The 18,779-nt window shown below is 62.3% G+C and overlaps 3 protein-coding genes across 10 annotated transcripts; 1 reads left to right on the top strand and 2 right to left on the bottom strand.

Moving 5' to 3' along the window:
• Positions 1-827: 827 nt before the first annotated feature.
• PFDN2 (prefoldin subunit 2) lies at positions 828-3,841 on the bottom strand. Its single transcript, XM_080360995.1, has 4 exons — positions 3,760-3,841; positions 3,557-3,645; positions 3,340-3,463; positions 828-1,090 (listed from the first exon to the last, which is right to left on the bottom strand). Exons 1-4 carry the CDS (start codon positions 3,823-3,825, stop codon positions 920-922), a joined length of 450 nt encoding a protein of 149 aa, XP_080217121.1. The 5' UTR covers positions 3,826-3,841; the 3' UTR covers positions 828-919.
• Positions 3,842-3,879: 38 nt separating this feature from the next.
• NIT1 (nitrilase 1) lies at positions 3,880-7,219 on the top strand. Of its 6 annotated transcripts, none has more exons than XM_080360990.1 (7): positions 3,880-3,966; positions 4,567-4,659; positions 4,803-4,996; positions 5,071-5,174; positions 5,249-5,382; positions 5,476-5,601; positions 6,646-7,219. In XM_080360990.1, the coding sequence occupies exons 3-7, from the start codon at positions 4,971-4,973 to the stop codon at positions 7,096-7,098; spliced, it is 843 nt and encodes a 280-aa protein (XP_080217116.1). In that variant the 5' UTR covers positions 3,880-3,966; positions 4,567-4,659; positions 4,803-4,970; the 3' UTR covers positions 7,099-7,219. The 6 variants fall into 6 exon arrangements, with proteins under 6 accessions (XP_080217116.1, XP_080217112.1, XP_080217115.1 ...); XM_080360989.1 differs by having other exon boundaries at positions 3,899-3,984; positions 4,751-4,996; positions 6,695-7,114; XM_080360986.1 differs by having other exon boundaries at positions 4,567-4,996.
• Positions 7,220-7,334: 115 nt separating this feature from the next.
• Positions 7,335-15,769, bottom strand: DEDD (death effector domain containing). Of its 3 annotated transcripts, none has more exons than XM_080360991.1 (6): positions 15,615-15,769; positions 14,777-15,210; positions 11,620-11,970; positions 9,906-10,016; positions 9,201-9,347; positions 7,335-8,517 (listed from the first exon to the last, which is right to left on the bottom strand). In XM_080360991.1, exons 3-6 carry the CDS (start codon positions 11,942-11,944, stop codon positions 8,141-8,143), a joined length of 960 nt encoding a protein of 319 aa, XP_080217117.1. In that variant the 5' UTR covers positions 11,945-11,970; positions 14,777-15,210; positions 15,615-15,769; the 3' UTR covers positions 7,335-8,140. The 3 variants fall into 3 exon arrangements, with proteins under 3 accessions (XP_080217117.1, XP_080217118.1, XP_080217119.1); XM_080360992.1 differs by having other exon boundaries at positions 15,587-15,763; XM_080360993.1 differs by having other exon boundaries at positions 15,591-15,763.
• Positions 15,770-18,779: the final 3,010 nt, after the last annotated feature.

The raw sequence follows: 18,779 nt of genomic DNA, 5'->3' as shown, positions 1-18,779 counted from the left end.
CTGTGCCACCACCGTGTCCCCATCCCTGTGTCCCCCATGTCCTCTGTACCACTTATCTGGTGCCACCACCACATGCTCATCCCCTCCTGGGGTCCCTATGTCCCCCATATCCCCTGTCCACCTTCCCTGGTGCCACCACCATGTCCCCATTCCCTCTTGGGGTCCCTGTGTCCCCCATGTCCCCTGTCCACCCTCCCCGGTGCCACCACTGTGTCTCCATCCCCTCCTGGGGTCCCTGTGTCCCCCATATCCCCTGTCCACCTTCCCTGGTGCCACCAGTGTCTCTGTCCCCTCCTGGGGTCCCCGTCCCCTCCTGGGGTCCAGGTGTCCCCCATATCCCCTGTCCACCTTCCCTGGTGCCACCACCATGTCCCCATTCCCTCTTGGGGTCCCTGTGTCCCCCATATCCCCTGTCCCCCTTCCCTGGTGCCACCACCATGTCCCCATTCCCTCCTGGGGTCCCTGTGTCCCCCATGTGCTCTGTGCACCTTCCCTGGTGCCACCAGTGTCCCTGTCCCCTCCTGGGGTCCCTGTGTCCCCCATGTGCTCTGTGCACCTTCCCTGGTGCCACCAGTGTCCCTGTCCCCTCCTGGAGTCCCTGTCCCCTCCTGGGGTCCGGGTGTCCCCCAGTTCCCCCATGGTGCCACCTCCCTGGTGCCACCACCACATCCCCCATGTCCCCTGTGCACCCTCCCTCGTGCCACCACCACGTCCCCATCCCCTCCTGCGCTCCCTGTGTCCCCTACAGACCTGCCCCCCGCTGTGTCCTCTGTCCCTAACATTTAGGGTGCCCCCCCCAGCACCTACACTTGACCCTTATCCAAAGACCAAAACAAAAAGACATTTATTTAACAAAAACCCATGGGGAGCAGCACTAAACACAGCGGGGGGGACACTTAGGGGTGGAAAACAGGAGGGGTCAGGACACCAGCACCCCGGCTGCGCCCCCCTTGCCCCCCGGGGCTCCGTCGCGGGGGGGCCGCGCGTCCTCCTCCCCCAGCAGCCGCACGTTGTGCTGCTCGCGGAACTCGTTCAGCTCCCGGCCCTTTGCCTGCAGCTGCTGCGACAGCGACTCCAGCAGCTTGTTGATCTGGGGGGGGGCCACAAAAAGGGTCTAGGGGGGCGGTCCTGGGGAGAATCTGGGGGAATTCAGTGGGTCCTGGAGTGGCTTTGGGGTCCTGAAGAGGCTCCAGGGGGGTCTGGGGGTCCTGGAGAGTTCTTAGAGGTCCCCAGGTGGCTCTGGGGGGTTCCAGGGGGGTCTGAGGAGGTTGTTTGGGGTCCCAGAGGGATTTGGGGGGGATTGAGGGTTCCAGAGAAGCTCCAGGGGGGTGTGGGGGTCCTGGTGAGGTTCTTGGGGGTCCCAAGGGGGTCTGGATAGGTTCTTGGGGGTCCCAGGGTGGCTCTGGGGGGTCCCAAGGGGGTCTGGGAAGGTTCTTTGGCGTCCCAGAGGGATTTGGGGGGGATTGAGGGTTCCAGAGAAGCTCCAGGGGGGTCTGGGGAGGTTCTTTGGGGTCCCAGAGGGATTTGGGGGGTCTGAGGGTTCCAGAGAAGCTCCAGGGGGGTGTGGGGGTCCTGGAGCGGTTCTTGGGGGTCCCAAGGGGGTCTGGAGAGGTTCTTGGGGGTCCCAGGGTGGCTCTGGGGGGGTTCCAGGGGGGTCTGGGGAGGTTGTTTGGGGTCCCAGAGGGATTTGGGGGGGTCTGAGTGTTCCAGAGAAGCTCCAGGGAGGTCTGGGGGTCCTGGAGAGGTTCTTGGAGGTCCCAGGGGGGTCTGAGAAGGTTCTTTGGGGTCCCAGAGGGATCTCGGGGGGTCTGAGGGTTCCAGAGAAGCTCCAGGGGGGTCTGGGGAGGTTGTTTGGGGTCTCAGAGGGATTTGGGGGGGTCTGAGGGTTCCAGAGAAGCTCCAGGGGAGTGTGGGGGTCCTGGAGAGGTTCTTAGGGGTCCCAGGGTGGTTCTGGGGGGGGTCTCTGGGGTCCCAGAGGGATTTGGGGGGGTCTAAGGGTTCCAGAGAAGATCCAGGGAGGTCTGGGGGTCCTGGAGAGGTTCTTGAGGGTCTTGGAGAGGTTCTTGGGGGTCCCAGGGTGGCTCTGAGGGTCCCAAGGGGGTCTGGAGGTCCTGGAGAGGTTCTTAGGGGTCCCAGGAGGGTCTGGGGAGTTTCTTTGGGGTCCCAGAGAGATTTGGGGGAGTCTGAGGGTTCCAGAGAAGCTCCAGGGGGGTCTGAGGGTCCTGGAGAGGTTCTTGGGGGTCCCAAGAGGGTCTGGGGAGGTTCTTTGGGGTCCCAGAGAAATTTGGGGGGGTCTGAGGGTTCCAGAGAAGCTCCAGGGGGGTCTGGGGAGGTTGTTTGGGGTCCCAGAGGGATTTGGGGGGGATTGAGGTTTCCAGAGAAGCTCTAGGGGGGTCTGGGGAGGTTCTTTGGGGTCCCAGAGGGATTTGGGGGGGATTGAGGTTTCCAGAGAAGCTCTAGGGGGGTCTGGGGAGGTTCTTTGGGGTCCCAGAGGGATTTGGGGGGGATTGAGGGTTCCAGAGAAGCTCCAGGGGGGTCTGGGGGTCCTGGAGAGGTTCTTGGGGGTCCCAGGGTGGTCTGGGGGGGTTCTGGAGGGCCTCAGGAGAATTTAGGGGGACCTGACGGTCCCAGGGAAGCTCCAAGGGAGCCCAGGAGTCCTGGGGAAGTTCTTGGGGGTACCAAGGAGGCTCCAGGGGGTCCCAAGGAGGTTCTCGGGGGTCCCAGTGGGTCCTGGGGTGGCTCTGGGGGTTCCAGGGAGGCTGGGGAGGTTCTTGGGGATCCCAGTGGTTCCTGGGGGGCTTTAGGGAAGGGGTCTGAGGGTTCCAGAAAAGCTCCAGGGGGTTCTGTGGAGGTTCTTGGGGGCCCCAGGGGGTACCAAGGAGGCTCCAGAGGGTCCCAGGGGGGTTCTTGGGGATCCCAGTGGGTTCTGGGGGGCTTTGGGGGGTCTGAGGGTCCCAAGGAAGCTCCAGGGAGACCTGGGGATGTTCCTGGGGGTCCCAATGGGTCTAGCGGGGCTTTGGGGGGGTCTGAGGTTCCTGAGGAAGCTCCAGGGGGACCTGGAGGTCCTGGGGATGTTCCTGGGGGTCCCAATGGGTCTGGGGGGGCTTTGGGGGGGTCTGAGGTTCCTGAGGAAGCTCCAGGGGAACCTGGAGGTCCTGGGGATGTTCCTGGGGGTCCCAATGGGTCTAGCGGGGCTTTGGGGGGTCTGAGGTTCCTGAGGAAGCTCCAGGGGAACCTGGAGGTCCTGGGGATGTTCCTGGGGGTCCCAATGGGTCTAGGGGGGCTTTGGGGGGTCTGAGGGTCCTGAGGAAGCTTCAAGGGGTCCAGGGGGTCCCTGACCTGCTCCTTGTTGGCCTCCAGCGCCGGCAGCACCTCTTTGACGGTGCGTTCCACCAAGATGCCGCCGACCATCCGGTAACAGCGGCGAGTGGGATCAACCTCCCGCAGGGTCTCGATCACCAGGCTGGGGAAAGCGGGAGGAGGAGGAGGAGGAAGGTGAGGAGGGTGAGGAAGGTGAGGAGGATGAGGAGGATGAAGCCCCCCCCCCCAACCCCACCTGTGCTCGTTGAGTTCCAGCTCCAGCTCGGCCGCCTTGGAGGCCAGGCCACGCTGCTCCTGCCGCAGCCGGTTGAACCGGGCGACCACCTGCGGGGACATGGAGGGTTGACAGAGCCCCCCAACGCCCCAGGGCCCTCCCCCGCTGCCCGGGGGGCTCCATGGCCGTCCCCAGGGCCGCTCCCCCGCCGCCAGGGCCCGCACCTGCTCCGCTGTCAGCGCTTTTCCCCCCGGAGCCGCCGCCGGCCGCCCCTTCCCGCCGTCCGCCATCTTTCCCCCTCACCTCAGCGGGCGAGCCCCGCCTCTTCCGGCACTAAGCGGAAGCGGCGCTGTCTTGCGTGAGGGCAGCGACGCTGCCGCCGCCATCTTTGCTGCGGGCGCGGCCGGGGGGACTTTGCCCGCGTCCCCTCGGTATCCCCGACAGGGCATGTAGGGAAAGTGGGGGAGAAAATGGGGGGTCCAGGGGGAATTGGGGGGTCTGGGGTGGGTGCAGGGGGCGAGGGGAGCTTGGGGGACGGTCTGAGGGTGCGGGGAGGGAGTTTGGGGCAAATAGAGTGGGTTTGGGGGAGCTGGGGCATTGGGGGTGTTGGGGTATTGGTTTGGGGGTGCTGGGGCAGGTTTGGGGGTGCTGGGGCAGTTTGGGGGTGCTGGGGGCAGTTTTAGGGTGTAATGGGGCAGTTTTGGGGGGTTCCTGGGGCACTTTGGGGTGCTGGGGTTTTGGGGGGTTCTGGAGGCTTTTGGGGGGTACTGAGTGTAGTTAGGGGGTGCTGGGGAGTTTTGGGGGTGCTGGGGGCATTTGGGGGTACTGAAGGTAGTTAGGGGCTTCTGGAGGCAGTTTTGGGGGTGCTGGATGCATTTTGGGGTGCTGGATGCATTTGGGGTGCTGGGTTATTCGGGGATTCTGGGGACATTTTGGGGCTACTGAATGTAGTTGGGGGGTGCTGGGGCGGTTCAGGGGACACTTGGGGGGCGCTGGGGGCAGCAGCTGTGACCCCCCCATCCCCCCCCCAGGCTGCGGGTGCTGCCGCGACCCCCCCTTCGCCTCCTGTGCCCGGGTCCACATCGTGTCCCCCAACGTCCCCACGGCTTCGCCACCCCCAGCAGGTACCGGGGATAACCCATGGTGACCCCAAAATGACCCATAGGGGTCCCTGGGGGTGACCTCAGGTGGCCACCGCGGTCCATTGTCACACAGCCCCCCCAGCCCCATGGCGCGTCCCCCGCGGGCGCTGGTGGCCGTGGCGCAGGTGACATCGACGCCGGACAAGGAGCGGAACTTCGCGGGCTGCGCCGCGCTGGTGCGGGAGGCGGCGGGTGGCGGCGCCACCATCGTCTTCCTCCCCGAGGGCTTCGACTTCATCGGCACCGACCCGGCGCAGACGCTGAGCTTGGCCGAGAGCCTGGATGGGGACATCATGGGACGATACGCCAACCTGGCCAGGTACACCTGGGGACCGCGGGGATGCCGGTGTCACCTGCAGGACCCCCCGGGTGACACTGTGGCGTTGTCACCAGGGAGTGCGGCGTGTGGCTGTCACTTGGTGGCTTCCATGAGCGTGGCAAGGACTGGGCCACCACCCAGCGCATCTACAACTGCCACGCGCTGCTGGACCCCAATGGTGAGACCCCCCGCAAACCTCGCCAAACGGGGTCACCGGGCAATGCAAACGTGTCCCCCCCGTCTTGTCCCCAGGTGAGCTGGTGGCCGCCTATAGGAAGACACACCTGTGTGACGTGGAGCTGGAGGGACGCGTGTCCATGAAGGAGAGCGGCTTCACCAACCCCGGCGCTGAGATTGTGCCACCTGTCAGCACCCCGGCTGGGAAGGTACATGGGGGTCACCTGCTGTCCCCAAGCTCCTCGCAGAGCCCCCCAAAGGGAGTGGTGTCCTTGCTGATGTCCCCTTCTTGTCCCCGACAGCTCGGCCTTGCCATCTGCTACGACCTGCGCTTCCCGGAGCTGTCGCTGGCGCTGCGCCGCGCCGGTGCCGACATCCTCACCTACCCCTCGGCCTTCACCTTCCCCACCGGCGCCGCGCACTGGGAGGTGAGCACGAGGCTCCGCACCCTCCCTGGGCAGCCTAGGCCAGGCTCTGCCACCCTCACCCCAACAAGTTGCTTCTCATCTGCCAGCGGAACCTCCTGTGTTGCAGTTTGCACCCATTGCCCCTTGTCCTGTCCCTGGTTGTCACCAGCAGAGCCTGGCTCCATCCTGCTGACACTGCCCCTTGCCATCTTGATCCCCAGCAATGAGTCCCCCCTCAGGCTCCTCTTGTCCAGCTCCAGAGCCCCAGCTCCCTCAGCCTTTCCTCACACGGGAGATGCTCCACTCCCTCCAGCATCTTGGTGGCTGCGCTGGACTCTCTGCAGCAGTTCTCTGTCCTGCTGGAGCTGAGGGGCCACAACTGGACACAAGATTCCAGGTGTGGTCTCCCCAGGGCAGAGCAGAGGGGCAGCAGAACCTCTCTGGACCCAGTTGGTCTCCCATCCAAGCACTGACCAGGCCCGACCCTGCTTAGCTTCCCAGATCAGGTGTTCTCAGGGTGCTATGGCTGTGTATGTCTAAGGTCTCCCATCCAAGCACTGACCGGGCCCGACCCTGCTTAGCTTCCCAGATCAGACGAGATGGGGCGTTCTCAGGGTGCTATGGCTGTATATATTATATATATATATGTATATATGTTTCTCAAGTGTATCCTTATAGTATCTGAACTAACCCTTTATTCAAGGGCAGAGCAGAGGGGCAGGAGAACCTCTCTGACCTACTGACCACCCCCTTCTAACCCACCCCAGGTCCCATTGGCTTCCTGGCCACAAGGGCCCAGTGCTGGCTCAGCCCACAGCACCCGCTGTTCCCAGCTGGTGTCCCATCCAAGTACTGACCGGGCCCGACCCTGCTTAGCTTCCCAGATCAGACGAGATGGGGCGTTCTCAGGGTGCTATGGCTGTATAGATTACACTATGTGTCTATATATATATGTTCCCCAATATATCCTGATAGTATCTGAACTAAACCCTTTATTCAAGGGCAGAGCAGAGGGGCAGGAGAACCTCTCTGACCTACTGACCACCCCCTTCTAACCCACCCCAGGTCCCACTGGCCTTCCTGGCCACAAGAAAACCACTCCTGTCCCCCCCAGGTGCTGCTGCGTGCGCGGGCCATCGAGACCCAGTGCTACGTGGTGGCGGCGGCGCAGACGGGGCAGAACCACGAGCGCCGCGTGTCCTACGGCCACTCGCTGGTGGCCGATCCCTGGGGGACCGTGGTGGCTCAGTGCAGCGACACCCCCGGGCTCTGCTATGCCAACATCGACCTCGAGTACCTGCAGCGCGTCCGCCGCCAGATCCCGGTGCACCAACACCGGCGCCACGACCTGTACGGCACCACGACGCCCCCGTCGATGCATTAACACCCAAATCCACTCTGTTTCGAAGCGTTTCACCCCAAAACGCAGCAGCTGGATGCGCGCGGGGCTCCCTGTGCCGCTGCCACAGGGGTGTCCCCCCAAATCTCTGCATCCCCCCCATTTTTGGGTGCGCTTGAGGGGGTCAGGAAGGAAGGAAGGAGGCGGGCGCTGCGGTCGCTGTTTATTCCGAGAAACCCGAAGCTACACAGGGAACGGGACGTTAAGAGTGAAGTTTTAAAAAATACAGAAATCACAGAAATTACAGCGAGTTGTGGCAGAATTGTCCATGAGCGGATAAGGGGGGGGTGCGGCGGGGGGGCCACACGCACCACAAATCCCCTGGTTGGGGGGGGGGGGGGGAACTGCACCCAATTGGGGAGAAAAACCACAAAATAGGGATGGAGCTCAAAAAAACCCCCTCGGAGCCACAGGCAGCGGGTTGGGGGGGAAATAGTTGTTTTTTGGGGGGGTGCGGAGCTGCTGACCCCCCCCCCCCCCAATATGTGTGGGCAGGGCTGGGCTGCCTGCAACACCTGCCCCTTGGACCAGTTAGTCCCAGTTTGGCCCAGCTGGAGGCGGGGTGCAGAGCCAGGTGGCCACAGAGGGGACAGGTGGAGGTTTGGGGGGGGGGTCCCTTGGCGCTGGTCCCCCCCAGGGGAGGGGACACGAAGGCACATGGTCCGGGGGACACAGGGGGGGGGAGGGGGGGGTATGGGGACAGTTTGACTCCTGAGAAACCCCCCTGAGGCACCGGGGGGGATTGAGGGACAAACAGCATGGGGGACACAACCCAGAGGGGACACACAACCCAGGGCGGGATCCCCCAGCACATAGAGCCCCCAAGACGGTGACACAAGGGACAAAGCCACCCCTGAGCCCACCCAGTATAACACCCCCCCCACCCCCCCTCCCCAGGCAGGATTTTTGCCCTTTTTCCTGTGTGTGTGTGTTTGTTTTTAATGGATATAAAAGAAAAGAGAAGAAAAGAAGGAAAAACGAAGCGCAAGAGGCGACAAGAGGGGCCGGGGGGTGGAAACACGAAGCCTCCGAGTCGCACCATCCCAGGCCAAGGGGGGGCGGGGGTGGGTTCCACCGTTTCCTTTCCTTTTCCAAACCAAAAACCATAACCAAACCAAAGCAAAACCCCAAAGCATTGGGGTGGGGGGGAGCGCACGGGGCTCAAGGAGCCGTTTGCAGCATCAAGTTCCTCAGGAGTTTCTGGCGGCCGAGCTCGTAATCCTCCTCGTCCACATTGACCAGCAGTTTGATGGCCTCGTGGCCCACGGCCTGTTTGAGGGAGTCCGTGATGAAGACGCCCTTGAGGGCCTCCAGCAAGGAGCCGTTGATGTAGTCGCGCCAAAAGGCGTCGAGGTAGGTGAGCTCGGAGAATTTGATGTCGCAGATGATGGAGCCCAGGTCGCGCGATTTGAGGATGGTGTTGGCTTGGTTGAAACGCTCGAACTGGCGCTCCAGCGGGTCCTGCTTGTTGGAGAAGACGTTGCCCTGCAGCGCCGTCTCGTGCTGGCAGTACTCGGCGCGGACGCGCAGGCGGATGTCTATGGGACAGAGGGAAAACGGCGTTAAATTAAGGTGATTCAGTTAAAAAGTGTTCTGTGGTTATAAAACGAAGTTTTGGAGCAAATATGAGGACCTGGTGCTTTAAGCTTCAATGGTTGTTGGAGCATCTTAGTGTTGCGTGTTCCCTCCCACCCAGTTACGTGGTGGCTGTTTGTTCTGAGAATCATAGAATCCCAGAGTGTGAGGGGTTGGAGGGACCTGGAAAGCTCATCCTTTATTCAAGGGCAGAGCAGAGGGGCAGGAGAACCTCTCTGACCTACTGACCACCCCTTTCTAACCCCCTCCAGGTCCCATTGGCTTCCTGGCCACAAGGGCCCAGCGCTGGCTCAGCCCACAGCACCCGCTGTTCCCAGCTGGTCTCCCATCCAAGTACTGACCAGGCCCGACCCTGCTTAGCTTCCCAGATCAGGTGTTCTCAGGGTGCTATGGCTGTGTATCTGTAGGGTCTCCCATCCAAGTACTGACCGGGCCCGACCCTGCTTAGCTTCCCAGATCAGACGAGATGGGGCGTTCTCAGGGTGCTTCACAAAGTGAAGTATTAAAATATACAGAAATCACAGAAATTAGAGTGGCAGAATCATCCATGAGCGGACAGGGGGGTGCTTTGTACTTTGGGACCCTCAAAAACGCCCCCAAAGCCCCCCCCGCAAAGGGTGCTCACCACACGTCTGCTTCTCCCTGGGATCCGGCGTTGCCGACTTCCTGCGCTTGCGCTGGCTGCCCGGGAGGGTCCGGCCGCGGCCCGGCCGCTTGGCGCACAGCTGGGGGCCCGCGGGGGAGCAGCAGACAACAGGGTGCTGGGGAGGCACTGGGGGGACACACGGGGGACAATGAGCCCGTCGGCACAGCCTGAGGATGGTGAGACCCCCCCCCAGCTCATGGGATGGGGACACAGAGCCCTGCACTTGCGGGATGGGGACACCGAGCCCCCCACTAACGGGATGGGGACAACGAGCCCCCCACTTATGGGATGGGGACAACGAGCCCCCCACTTATGGGATGGGGACAACGAGCCCCCCACTTATGGGATGGGGACACCGAGGCACTCGGTTTGTGGGATGGGGACACTGAGGCCCCCAGCTGGTGGGATGGGGACACCAAGCTCCCTGGTTCGCAGGATGGGGCCACCGAGGTCCCCAGCTCACCATGTTGGTGCTTTTCTCTATCCCTGACACCCCGTTCCAGCCTTGTCACCTCTCCGGTGTCCCCCCCATCCCAAGGGACATCCAGCAGCCCCAGGAACCTGCACAAGCCCCAAGGGGGAACCCCCGAACCTCCAAACCCCCCGAAACCAAGCACCCCCCAGCACAGTCACTCCCCGAACCGTATGTCACCCCCATCCCCCCGTTCCTGGGGTGACACGCACCTGGTTTGTGGGGGTGGCCGAGCCCGTGTCCCCCCGCCGCGCCGTGTGCCCGCGGGGTCACGTAGCGGATGGACGTCTCCTCCAGGTACTTGTCCACCAGGTCCGGACACACTGCGGGGGGGACACGGGGATGAGGCGGGGCACAGGGGACGTGGATCTGCTGAGGGGTGACGGAGGGGACACAGGTCCCCGCAACAGGGACAGAGGTCCCACAGGGGAGACAGAGGGCCCTACAGGATGGACAGAGGGGATATGGATCCCCTGAGTGGGGACAGAGGGGACACAGGACCCTACAGGGGGGACAGAGGGGACATGGATCCCCTGAGTGCGGGCAGAGGGGACACGGGACCCTACAGGAGGGACAGAGGGGACATGAATCCCCTGAGTGCGGACAGAGGGGACAGAGGACCCTACAGGAGGGACAGAGGGGACACAGGACCCTACAGGAGGGACAGAGGGGACATGGACCTCCTGAAGGGGGACAGAGGAGACACAGGTCCCTACAGGGGACATGGACCTCCTGAAGGGTGACAGAGGGGACACAGGCATCGGAGGGAGGGAACTGGGAGCACTGGGAATCAGAGGGATGGGACTTGGAGGGCTGGGAGCACTGGGAGCCGGAGGGAGGGAACTGGGAGCCGGAGGGAGGGAACTGGGAGCCGGAGCCGCAGCAATCCCAGTTCTCTGCTTCTGGAGGAAGGAGGAAACTGTGGGGTTTGCCAGAAATGAAGCCAAATCTCTACCCCAGTGAGGAGGAGGATGATGGGGCCCTAACGAAGGCCAGGCTCGTTAGACACCCACTAACCAGGCTTATTAGGCTCACCGGGCCACCAGCTCTAAGGAATGGCAAAGGGTGGGCTCATTAGGTGCCCACTCACCAGGCTCCTTAGACATCCATTAACCGGCCTCATTAGGCTCAAAGGGCCACCAGCACTAACGAAGGGTGGGCTCATTAGTCACCCACTCCCCAGGCTCATTGGGCTCACTGGGCCACCAGCCCTAATGAATGGCGAAGGACAGACTCATTAGGCTCAGGGGGCCACCAGCCCTAATGAACAGCAAAGGGCGGGCTCATTAGGCTCACCAGCCCTAATGAATGGCAAAGGGCGGGCTCATTAGGCTCACCAGCCCTAATGAATGGCAAAGGGCGGGCTCATTAGGCTCACCAGCCCTAATGAACGGCAAAGGGCGGGCTCATTAGGCTCACAGGGCCACCAGCCCTAAGGAAAGGTGAGCTCATGAGTCACCAACTCACCAGCCTCATTTGCTCACCAGGCTCATTACACCTAACGAAGGGCGGGCTCATTAGGCTCAGGGGGCCACCAGCCCTAATGAATGGCAAAGGGCGGGCTCATTAGGCTCACCAGCCCTAATGAACGGCAAAGGGCAGACTCATTAGGCTCACAGGGCCACCAGCCCTAAGGAAAGGTGAGCTCATGAGTCACCAACTCACCAGCCTCATTTGCTCACCAGGCTCATTACACCTAACGAAGGGCGGGCTCATTAGGCTCAGGGGGCCACCAGCCCTAATGAATGGCAAAGGGCAGACTCATTAGGCTCACCAGCCCTAATGAATGACAAAGGGCAGACTCATTAGGCTCACCAGGCCACCAACCCTAACGAAGGGTGGGCTCATGAGTCACCGACTCCCCAGCCTCATTTGCTCACCAGGCTCATTACACCTAACGAAGGGCGGGCTCATTAGCTCACTCACCGGGCCGCCGGCGCTTGAGCGTGACGTAGGGCAGCAGGTCGTGGCGCGTGATGATGCGCAGCAGCTGCAGCACCTGCCGCAGGTTGGTCTCGTCGCAGCGGCCCTGCCGCTCCAGCGCCAGCAAGAAGTCCCTGCCGCTGCGGATGGCGCCGCGCTCGGCCTCGTCGATCACGTCCACGAAGAGGAAGGACAGGACGCGCACGTCGCGGTGCGTCAGCTGCGCGCCCACCACGTCGAACATGCGGTGCAGGCTGTAGAGCCCGTGCTCGCGGTCTCCTCGTTCCTCCGGCCAGGCCTGAGCGCGGCGGCGCTTCGGGGTGGCCATCGCGGTGGCCTCGGGGCGGCGGGAGCCTGGAGATACGGAGGGAATGGAGTTTAGTGCGTTTCACGTCGATATTGGGGTAAAAAAACCCATCTGGTAGCTGCGTTGTGGCCCTGTGGAGGGAACTGGTTTAGTGACTTTGATATTGATGGGTGGGTAAAACCCGACGCTGGTCCCTGGGGATGCAGAAGGAACAGGGTTTGATCCCTTGCACGTTGAAATTTGGGGTCAAATCGCAATTTGGTCCCTGCGCCGCAGCCCTGGGGGTGCAGAGAGAACAGGATGTGATCTCTTTCTCATCAATATTGGGGTAAAACCCCCCATCTGGTCCCTGGGGGTGCAGAGGGAACAGGGTTTGATCCCTTTCCCCTCAATATTGGGGTAAAAAACCCCAATCCGGTCCCTGGGGGTGCAGAGGGAACAGGGTTTGATCCCTTTCCCATCAATATTGAGGTAAAAACTCCTATCTGGCCCCTGGAGGTGCAGAGGGAACAGGGTTTGATCCCTTTCCCATCAATATTGGGGTAAAAACCCCAATCTGGTCCCTGGGGGTGCAGAGAGAACAGGATGTGATCTCTTTCCCATCAATATTGGGGTAAAAACCCCATTTGGTCCCTGGGGGTACAGAGGGAACAGGGTTTGATCCCATTCCCATCAATACTGGGGTAAAAACCCCCATCTGGCCCCTGGGGGTGCAGAGGGAACAGAGTTTGATCCCTTTCCCATCAATATTGGGGTAAAAACCCCCATCTGGCCCCTGGGGGTGCAGAGGGAACAGGGTTTGATCCCTTTCCCATTAATACTGGGGTAAAACCCCCCCATCTGGTACCTGTGCTGCAGTCCTGGGGACAGAGAGGGAATAGGATTTAATCCCTTTCCTATCAAAATTTGGTTAAAAACCCCACATTGGTCCGTGTGCCACGGTCCTGGGGATGCAGGTAGAACAGGATTTGATCCCTTTCCTGTCAATATTGGGGTAAAAACCCCCATCTGGCCCCTGGGGGTGCAGAGGGAACAGGGTTTGATCCCTTTCCCATCAATATTGGGGTAAAACCCCCAATCCGGTCCCTGGGGGTGCAGAGGGAACAGGGTTTGATCCCTTTCCCATCAATATTGGGGTAAAAACCCCAATCTGGTCCCTGGGGGTGCAGAGGGAACAGGGTTTGATCCCATTCCCACCAATAACGGGGTAAAAACCCCCATCTGGTCCCTGGGGGTGCAGAGGGAACAGGATGTGATCTCTTTCCCATCAATATTGGGGTAAAAACCCCCATCTGGTCCCTGGGGGTGCAGATGGAACAGGGTTTGACCCCATTCCCATCAATAACGGGGTAAAAACCCCCATCTGGTTGCTATGTCGCATCCATCAGCGACTTGAGCTCGACTGTGCCGGGGAATCCTACACCAAAACCCACCGGTTGGGAACCGGAGGGACGAGATTGGGAATGAGGATCTTGGGAACGAGGAAAAGCCACCGAGTGTCACCAGAAGCCGCGTTTCCAGCCGGCAAAGCACCAGGAGCTCCAAATACCCCCCAAAAGTAGTAAAACAACCAGTAAAAACAACACACCCAGGTAGCGCGAGGCCTCTGCTTCCCATCCCGGCTAACAAACCAAACATAAACCCGGCTTAAACCCGACCTAAACCCCACACAAACCCACACGCCCGCTTATCGCAGAACCGCCGGCGTGTTTACACCACAACAGCCCCAAAATCCCGACCTCTGGCCTCAAAGCGGCGCCGGCTCCACCTGCCGAGTCGCCCCCAGGACCCTATTTTCTTGCAGTTTTGGGGAAAAATGGTTCAAACGGCCTGTTTTTCCGCACCCGGGGGGGTTGCCAAGCGTCGAGTTGCGTAAACCCGGGGCAGGAATTCAGCAAACAGCTTCTTTTGATTATTTAGCACCAACTAAATTCCGTCCGTGCTTCTCGTGCTGCCCAAATAGAGCGAGATTCAAAGAGAGTTTAGGGGGTTGTTCTGAGTCTTGGGGTGGGTTAAAATACCCCCAAATCGCCTCGTTTTGCTCAAGAACACGACGAGGAGGTGCCGGTGACACCGCGACGTGTCCCCAAAGCCGCTCGGGAGGGGACGTCCCGCCGGGATCATGAGGATAATTTCAGGTGAACAGGAAAAACGAGCTTTGGGTGTCACTGCTCAGTCCCGGCTTTGCCCAAGGCTCGGCCTAAACCCACAAAACCCCCCTCATGCCAACACGTCCCCACCCGGATGGGCACAAAACCCAGTTTGGGGGTGAAATGTGGCTTTGTGGTTTGGTCACAACGACCCTGATTGTCCCCAAGGCAGAAGCAGAACCCAACCCAAATTGAGGATTTAACCAATTCCTGCTGTGCTGAGCGTGAATGGAAACGATAATGAAGAAAACAACCCTCAAAACGCCCATTAATGACCCAAAACACCATCCTGGGGGAAGAGGAGGCGTCCGGCCACGCTGCGTTACCCCACGGAACCCTCAGAGAACCGGCGCTGTTTTGGGGTGGGTTTTGGTGCGTGGATTTACCTGGGGGATGCGGATTGACCATCTCATCGCAGAAAACGCTCGTCACCTCTGTTCATTGCCCCGGCTCATTCCTATCACCCCAATTAACCCCTCGATCTAATCTATGGCAGCTCCAGCTGTTGGTTTCCAAGGGACAACGGTAAAAAATACCCAATAAACCCCAAAGCATAGAGCCCCCAGTGCCCCCCACACACACCACCAGGTCCCCTTGACCGATTCCACCCTTTTTATCAGCAAAACACACGGGTGGGATCCACCGGAGCCTCTCGCAACCGGGGGAACCGTGAGGACGTCGGGAAAGGCGCCGCAACACCCACCTGGGCCGGGAGCTCCGCTGCTCTCGGATCCACAGTCCCAAGCGTCTCTTGGTGGCTCCGATCCCCTTTTCTCGGCGTCTCCGACCCCTTTTCTCCTCGGTTTATTAAATAAAACCTCCCGGTGAGGCAGCTCCTGTAGTCCCGGGTCTGGTTGAACTTCCAGAGTCAGGCTGGTCCACTTGCCAGAAGCCACTCAATTTATTTTTATGGTCTTTTTTTCACCCCAAACCCCCCCCTTTTTTTCCCCTACTTAATAATTTACTGACGCGGGGAGGAGGGAAAGACGAGTCCAGAGCTCCCCCCGTGCTCTCTAGGTCACTTCTTTCTGCACAGCCACCATTCCTGATGAACTAACTCCTCTCTTCCCGGTGGGATTTAAACCTCGCTTTGCTCTGAGGATCACGGCTCCTCCAGGCTCGGCTTAAGTCACAAACCTTAACAAAAAGAAAAACCAAGAGAATGTCACCCGAACTGGGTTCTCCTTTGAAAACTCAGCTCGTCCTAATCACCTCCTTAGGCCGGGTTTATCCCTCCTGCCCTACTGGTGATGATTATATTCAATATTACTAAATAAACCCTTCGAAATTAAGCTCTAAACCGCCAGGACGGGGCTCCCCCCGCTGGGTTCTTCCCTCCTCGTTAAAGCCCCCCCCCGGGGAACGTGTAGTGACCCCGGGAACGGCGGTGAGAGGCTCCGTGGGGAGCGGCACCACAGGCCACCCCACACCCCCACCCCCCCGGGGCCTCCCCCGCCCGGTACCGGCCGCGCTGAGCTAGGGAGCGGCCTGTTCCCCGGGCCCGTCCCCTCACCCACAGGCACCGCCGAGGCCTCCCTTACAGCGCCCCCGCCATGCCCGGCCCCCGCTGCGCTCTGGGGCCCCGCGGGGCTGCCCCGGGGGGAGTCGCGGCCTCCCCGTCACGACCGGGCCAGGCCCGGCGCCGCCATGTTGGCTCCGTCCGCTCCGCTCCCCGCTCGCAAACGGCCGCGGCGGCTCACGGAGCGACGCAACATCCGGGGACGCGCCGCGGCCCCGCCCCTCTAGGCGCAGGGCGCCCACGCCTACATCCGGGCTACATTCACCCTCCTCCGCCTTCACGCTCATTGGGAATGCTAAGGAACGCGGCGCCCTCTTGAATAAGGGCAGAAGGGCGGGCGCATCCGGGTCACCAACCGCCGGCTTCAGCGCCCTTCGGGAGCATTGCGGAGCGGTCGCCATGTTGGGGGAGGGCAAGCTGGCAAGGCCACCATTGTGGGAGAGGGCAGGCGGGGTCCGCCGGGCGCGGCTTCGCGCCTGCTGAGGGGCATGAGAGGGCGCCGCCATCTTGAGTGAGGGCAGAGCGAACGGCGCTGAACCTGGGGGGGCTCAGGGTTTTGGGGGGGCTCCCTGAGGGCGGGAACATGTCCTTGACCCTCCGTGTGTGGTTTAACGGGAGCCAGACACTTTATTCCCTAAAAACACCTCCTGTCCCCCAATAAATCACCCTAAAAGTATAAATCGCCCTAAAAGTATAAATCACCCTAAAAACGGCTCTTTCCCGCTTCTCCTTGGTGGATTTTCAGGGCGAACATGGAAATGTGACCTATGGGGACATGGGGGGGTCCTAGAGACAAGGGGGAGCCCATGGGGACATGGGGGTTGAGGGTGGGATCCCCTCTGGAGGGAGGGGTCCTTTGGGGGACCCATAGGGACAAAGGGGGGGTCCTGGGGAGAAGGGGCCCTGGGGACAGTGGGGGACCCATGAGGACAAGGGGGGACCTGTTGGGACAAGAGGGGACCCTTGGGGACAAGAGGGGGCGCTGGGGACAAGGGGTGACCTGTGAGGACAAGGCGGGGGGCCCATGGGGACAGTGGGAGACTCATGACGACAAGGGGGGACCCCTGGGACAAGAAGGGGGTCCTGGGGACAATGGGGTACTCATGAGGACAAGAGGGGACCCTGGGGACAAGGGGAGCCCTGGGGACAAGGGGGGACCCTGGGGACAATGGGGTACTCATGAGGACAAGGGGGGACCCTGGGGACAATGGGGGACCCATGCGGACAATGGGAGACTCATGAGGACAAGGGGGGACCCTGGGGACAAGGGGGGACCCCTGGGACAAGAAGGGGACCCTGGGAACAAGGGGGGACCCATGGGGACAATGGGAGGCTCATGAGGACAAGGGGGGACCCTGAGGACAAGGGGGGATCCATGGGGACAAGAAGGGGGTCCTGGGGACAATGGGGGACCCATGGGGACAATGGGGGACTCATGAGGACAAGGGGGGACCCTGGGGACAAGTGGGGGGACCCATGGGGACAAGAGGGGGACCTGTGGGGACAAGAGGGACCCATGGGGACAATGGGAGACTCATGAGGACAAGGGGGGACCCTGGGCACAAGGGGGGCCCTGGGGGCAAGGGGGGACCCATGGGGACAAGAAGGGGACCCTGGGAAACAAGGGGGGACCCATGGGGACAATGGGAGACTCATGAGGACAAGGGGGGACCCTGGGGACAAGGGGGGGGGTCCTGGGACAAGAAGGGGACCCTAGGGACAATGGGAGACTGATGAGGACAAGGGGGGACCCATGGGGACGAGAAGGGGGTCCTGGGGACAATGGGGGACCCATGCGGACAATGGGGTACTCATGAGGACAAGGGGGGACCCTGGGGACAAGGGGGGGGTCCTGGGACAAGAAGGGGACCTTGGGGACAATGGGGTACTCATGAGGACAAGGGGGGACCCTGGGGACAAGTGGGGGAACCCATGGGGACAAGGTGGGGGACCTGTGGGGACAAGGGGGTTGAAGGGGGGATCCCTGGGGGTCCTTGTGGGGTCCCCCATCCCCAGGAAAAGGCCCCTGGGCCCCGGGCTCGTCCTCGTCCCCATCCCCGGCAGATGGTGCTGGGCGGGTGCACCCGCACCCATGGGGGGGGACACGACACCCGTGGACCTCGCCCTGGCCCTGCCCCCCCCCCCACCTTTGCACCTTCTGGGTGGGGAAACTGAGGCAGGGACGGGCCCGTCCCGATAACCCGCGGGTTTCGGGGGGTGGGGGTGTCCCCCCCCCCAACCCCTCCGGCCCCATGTCACCAGGTCTCACGCCTCCGCAACGCAATTAATACTAATTAGCCGGCACGCGCCGAGCGGGCGGCTCCGCCGGGGGGGGGAGGGGGGGGGATGGAAGGTTCCCGGTGTTGGGGTCGGGAGGGTCCGGGGTAGGATGGGGGGTCCAGGGAGTAATGGGGGGGTCTAGGGGGGCTTCGGGGGTGCAGCCTGGGGGGTCCGGAGCAACAACTCGGGGGGTCCTGGGACAGGACGGGGGGGTCCAGGGGGGTCCGGAGTAGCATCCCGGGGGACAGCGGGGATGGATGGGGGGGCTCGGGGGGGTCTTGGGGACAGTGGGGATGGGTGGGAGGGTGCAGGGGGGTCCGGAGCAGCAGTTCGGGGGGTCCGGAAAAGGATGGGGGACCCGGGGGCAGCAGCTCGGGGGGTCCTGGGGGATCCAGGGATGGATGGGGGGGGTCCTGGGGGTCCCGTGTGCAGCAGGTCGAGGGGGTCCGGAAAAGGATTGGGGGGATCCTAGGGGTCCCGTGTGCAGCAGGTCGGGGGGTCCGGGGATGGATGGGGGTGTCCTAGGGGTCCCGTGTGCAGCGGGTCGGGGGGGTCCGGGGATGGATGGGGGGTCCGGGGGCAGCAGCTCTGGGGGTTCTCGGGGGCCCAGGGATGGATGGGGGGGGTCCTAGGGGTCCCGTGTGCAGCAGGTCGGGGGGGACCGGGGATGGATAGGGGGGGTCCGGGGACGGATGGAGGGGCCCGGGGGAGGATCCGAGGACGGATGGGGGGGTCCTGGGGGTCCAGTTTGCAGCAGCTCGGGGGGTCCGGTGCCGGGAAGGGGTTAAGTCCGAAGCGCGGCCGGGCGGGGAGCGGGTGAGTCAGCGGGGCCGCCCCGGTGCCCCCCCCCGGTGCCCCCCCGGGCCCGCCCCCGCCGTGCCTATCCCGGGCGGCGCCGCTCGCCGCC

This window comes from Nesoenas mayeri, assembly GCF_963082525.1.
Source record: "Nesoenas mayeri genome assembly, chromosome: 30".
Taxonomy (NCBI): Eukaryota; Metazoa; Chordata; class Aves; order Columbiformes; family Columbidae; genus Nesoenas; species Nesoenas mayeri.
Note: the sequence above shows the minus strand (reverse complement) of the source record. Positions and strands in the feature narration are given on the sequence as shown.

Coding starts and splice junctions, on each gene's coding strand:
- PFDN2 (XM_080360995.1), bottom strand. CDS start 3,825: ATGGCGGACGGCGGGAAGGGGCGGCCGGCGGCGGCTCCGGGGGGAAAA. Junction 3,464..3,556: donor CTGGAACTCAACGAGCACAG/GTGGGGTTGGGG, acceptor CGCTTTCCCCAG/CCTGGTGATCGAGACCCTGC. Junction 1,091..3,339: donor TGGAGGCCAACAAGGAGCAG/GTCAGGGACCCC, acceptor GCCCCCCCCCAG/ATCAACAAGCTGCTGGAGTC.
- DEDD (XM_080360991.1), bottom strand. CDS start 11,944: ATGGCCACCCCGAAGCGCCGCCGCGCTCAGGCCTGGCCGGAGGAACGA. Junction 10,017..11,619: donor GCTCAAGCGCCGGCGGCCCG/GTGAGTGAGCTA, acceptor TCCCCCCCGCAG/TGTGTCCGGACCTGGTGGAC. Junction 8,518..9,200: donor CAGGGAGAAGCAGACGTGTG/GTGAGCACCCTT, acceptor TCTGTCCCATAG/ACATCCGCCTGCGCGTCCGC.
- NIT1 (XM_080360986.1), top strand. CDS start 4,764: ATGGCGCGTCCCCCGCGGGCGCTGGTGGCCGTGGCGCAGGTGACATCG. Junction 4,997..5,070: donor CGATACGCCAACCTGGCCAG/GTACACCTGGGG, acceptor CGTTGTCACCAG/GGAGTGCGGCGTGTGGCTGT. Junction 5,175..5,248: donor CGCGCTGCTGGACCCCAATG/GTGAGACCCCCC, acceptor TCTTGTCCCCAG/GTGAGCTGGTGGCCGCCTAT.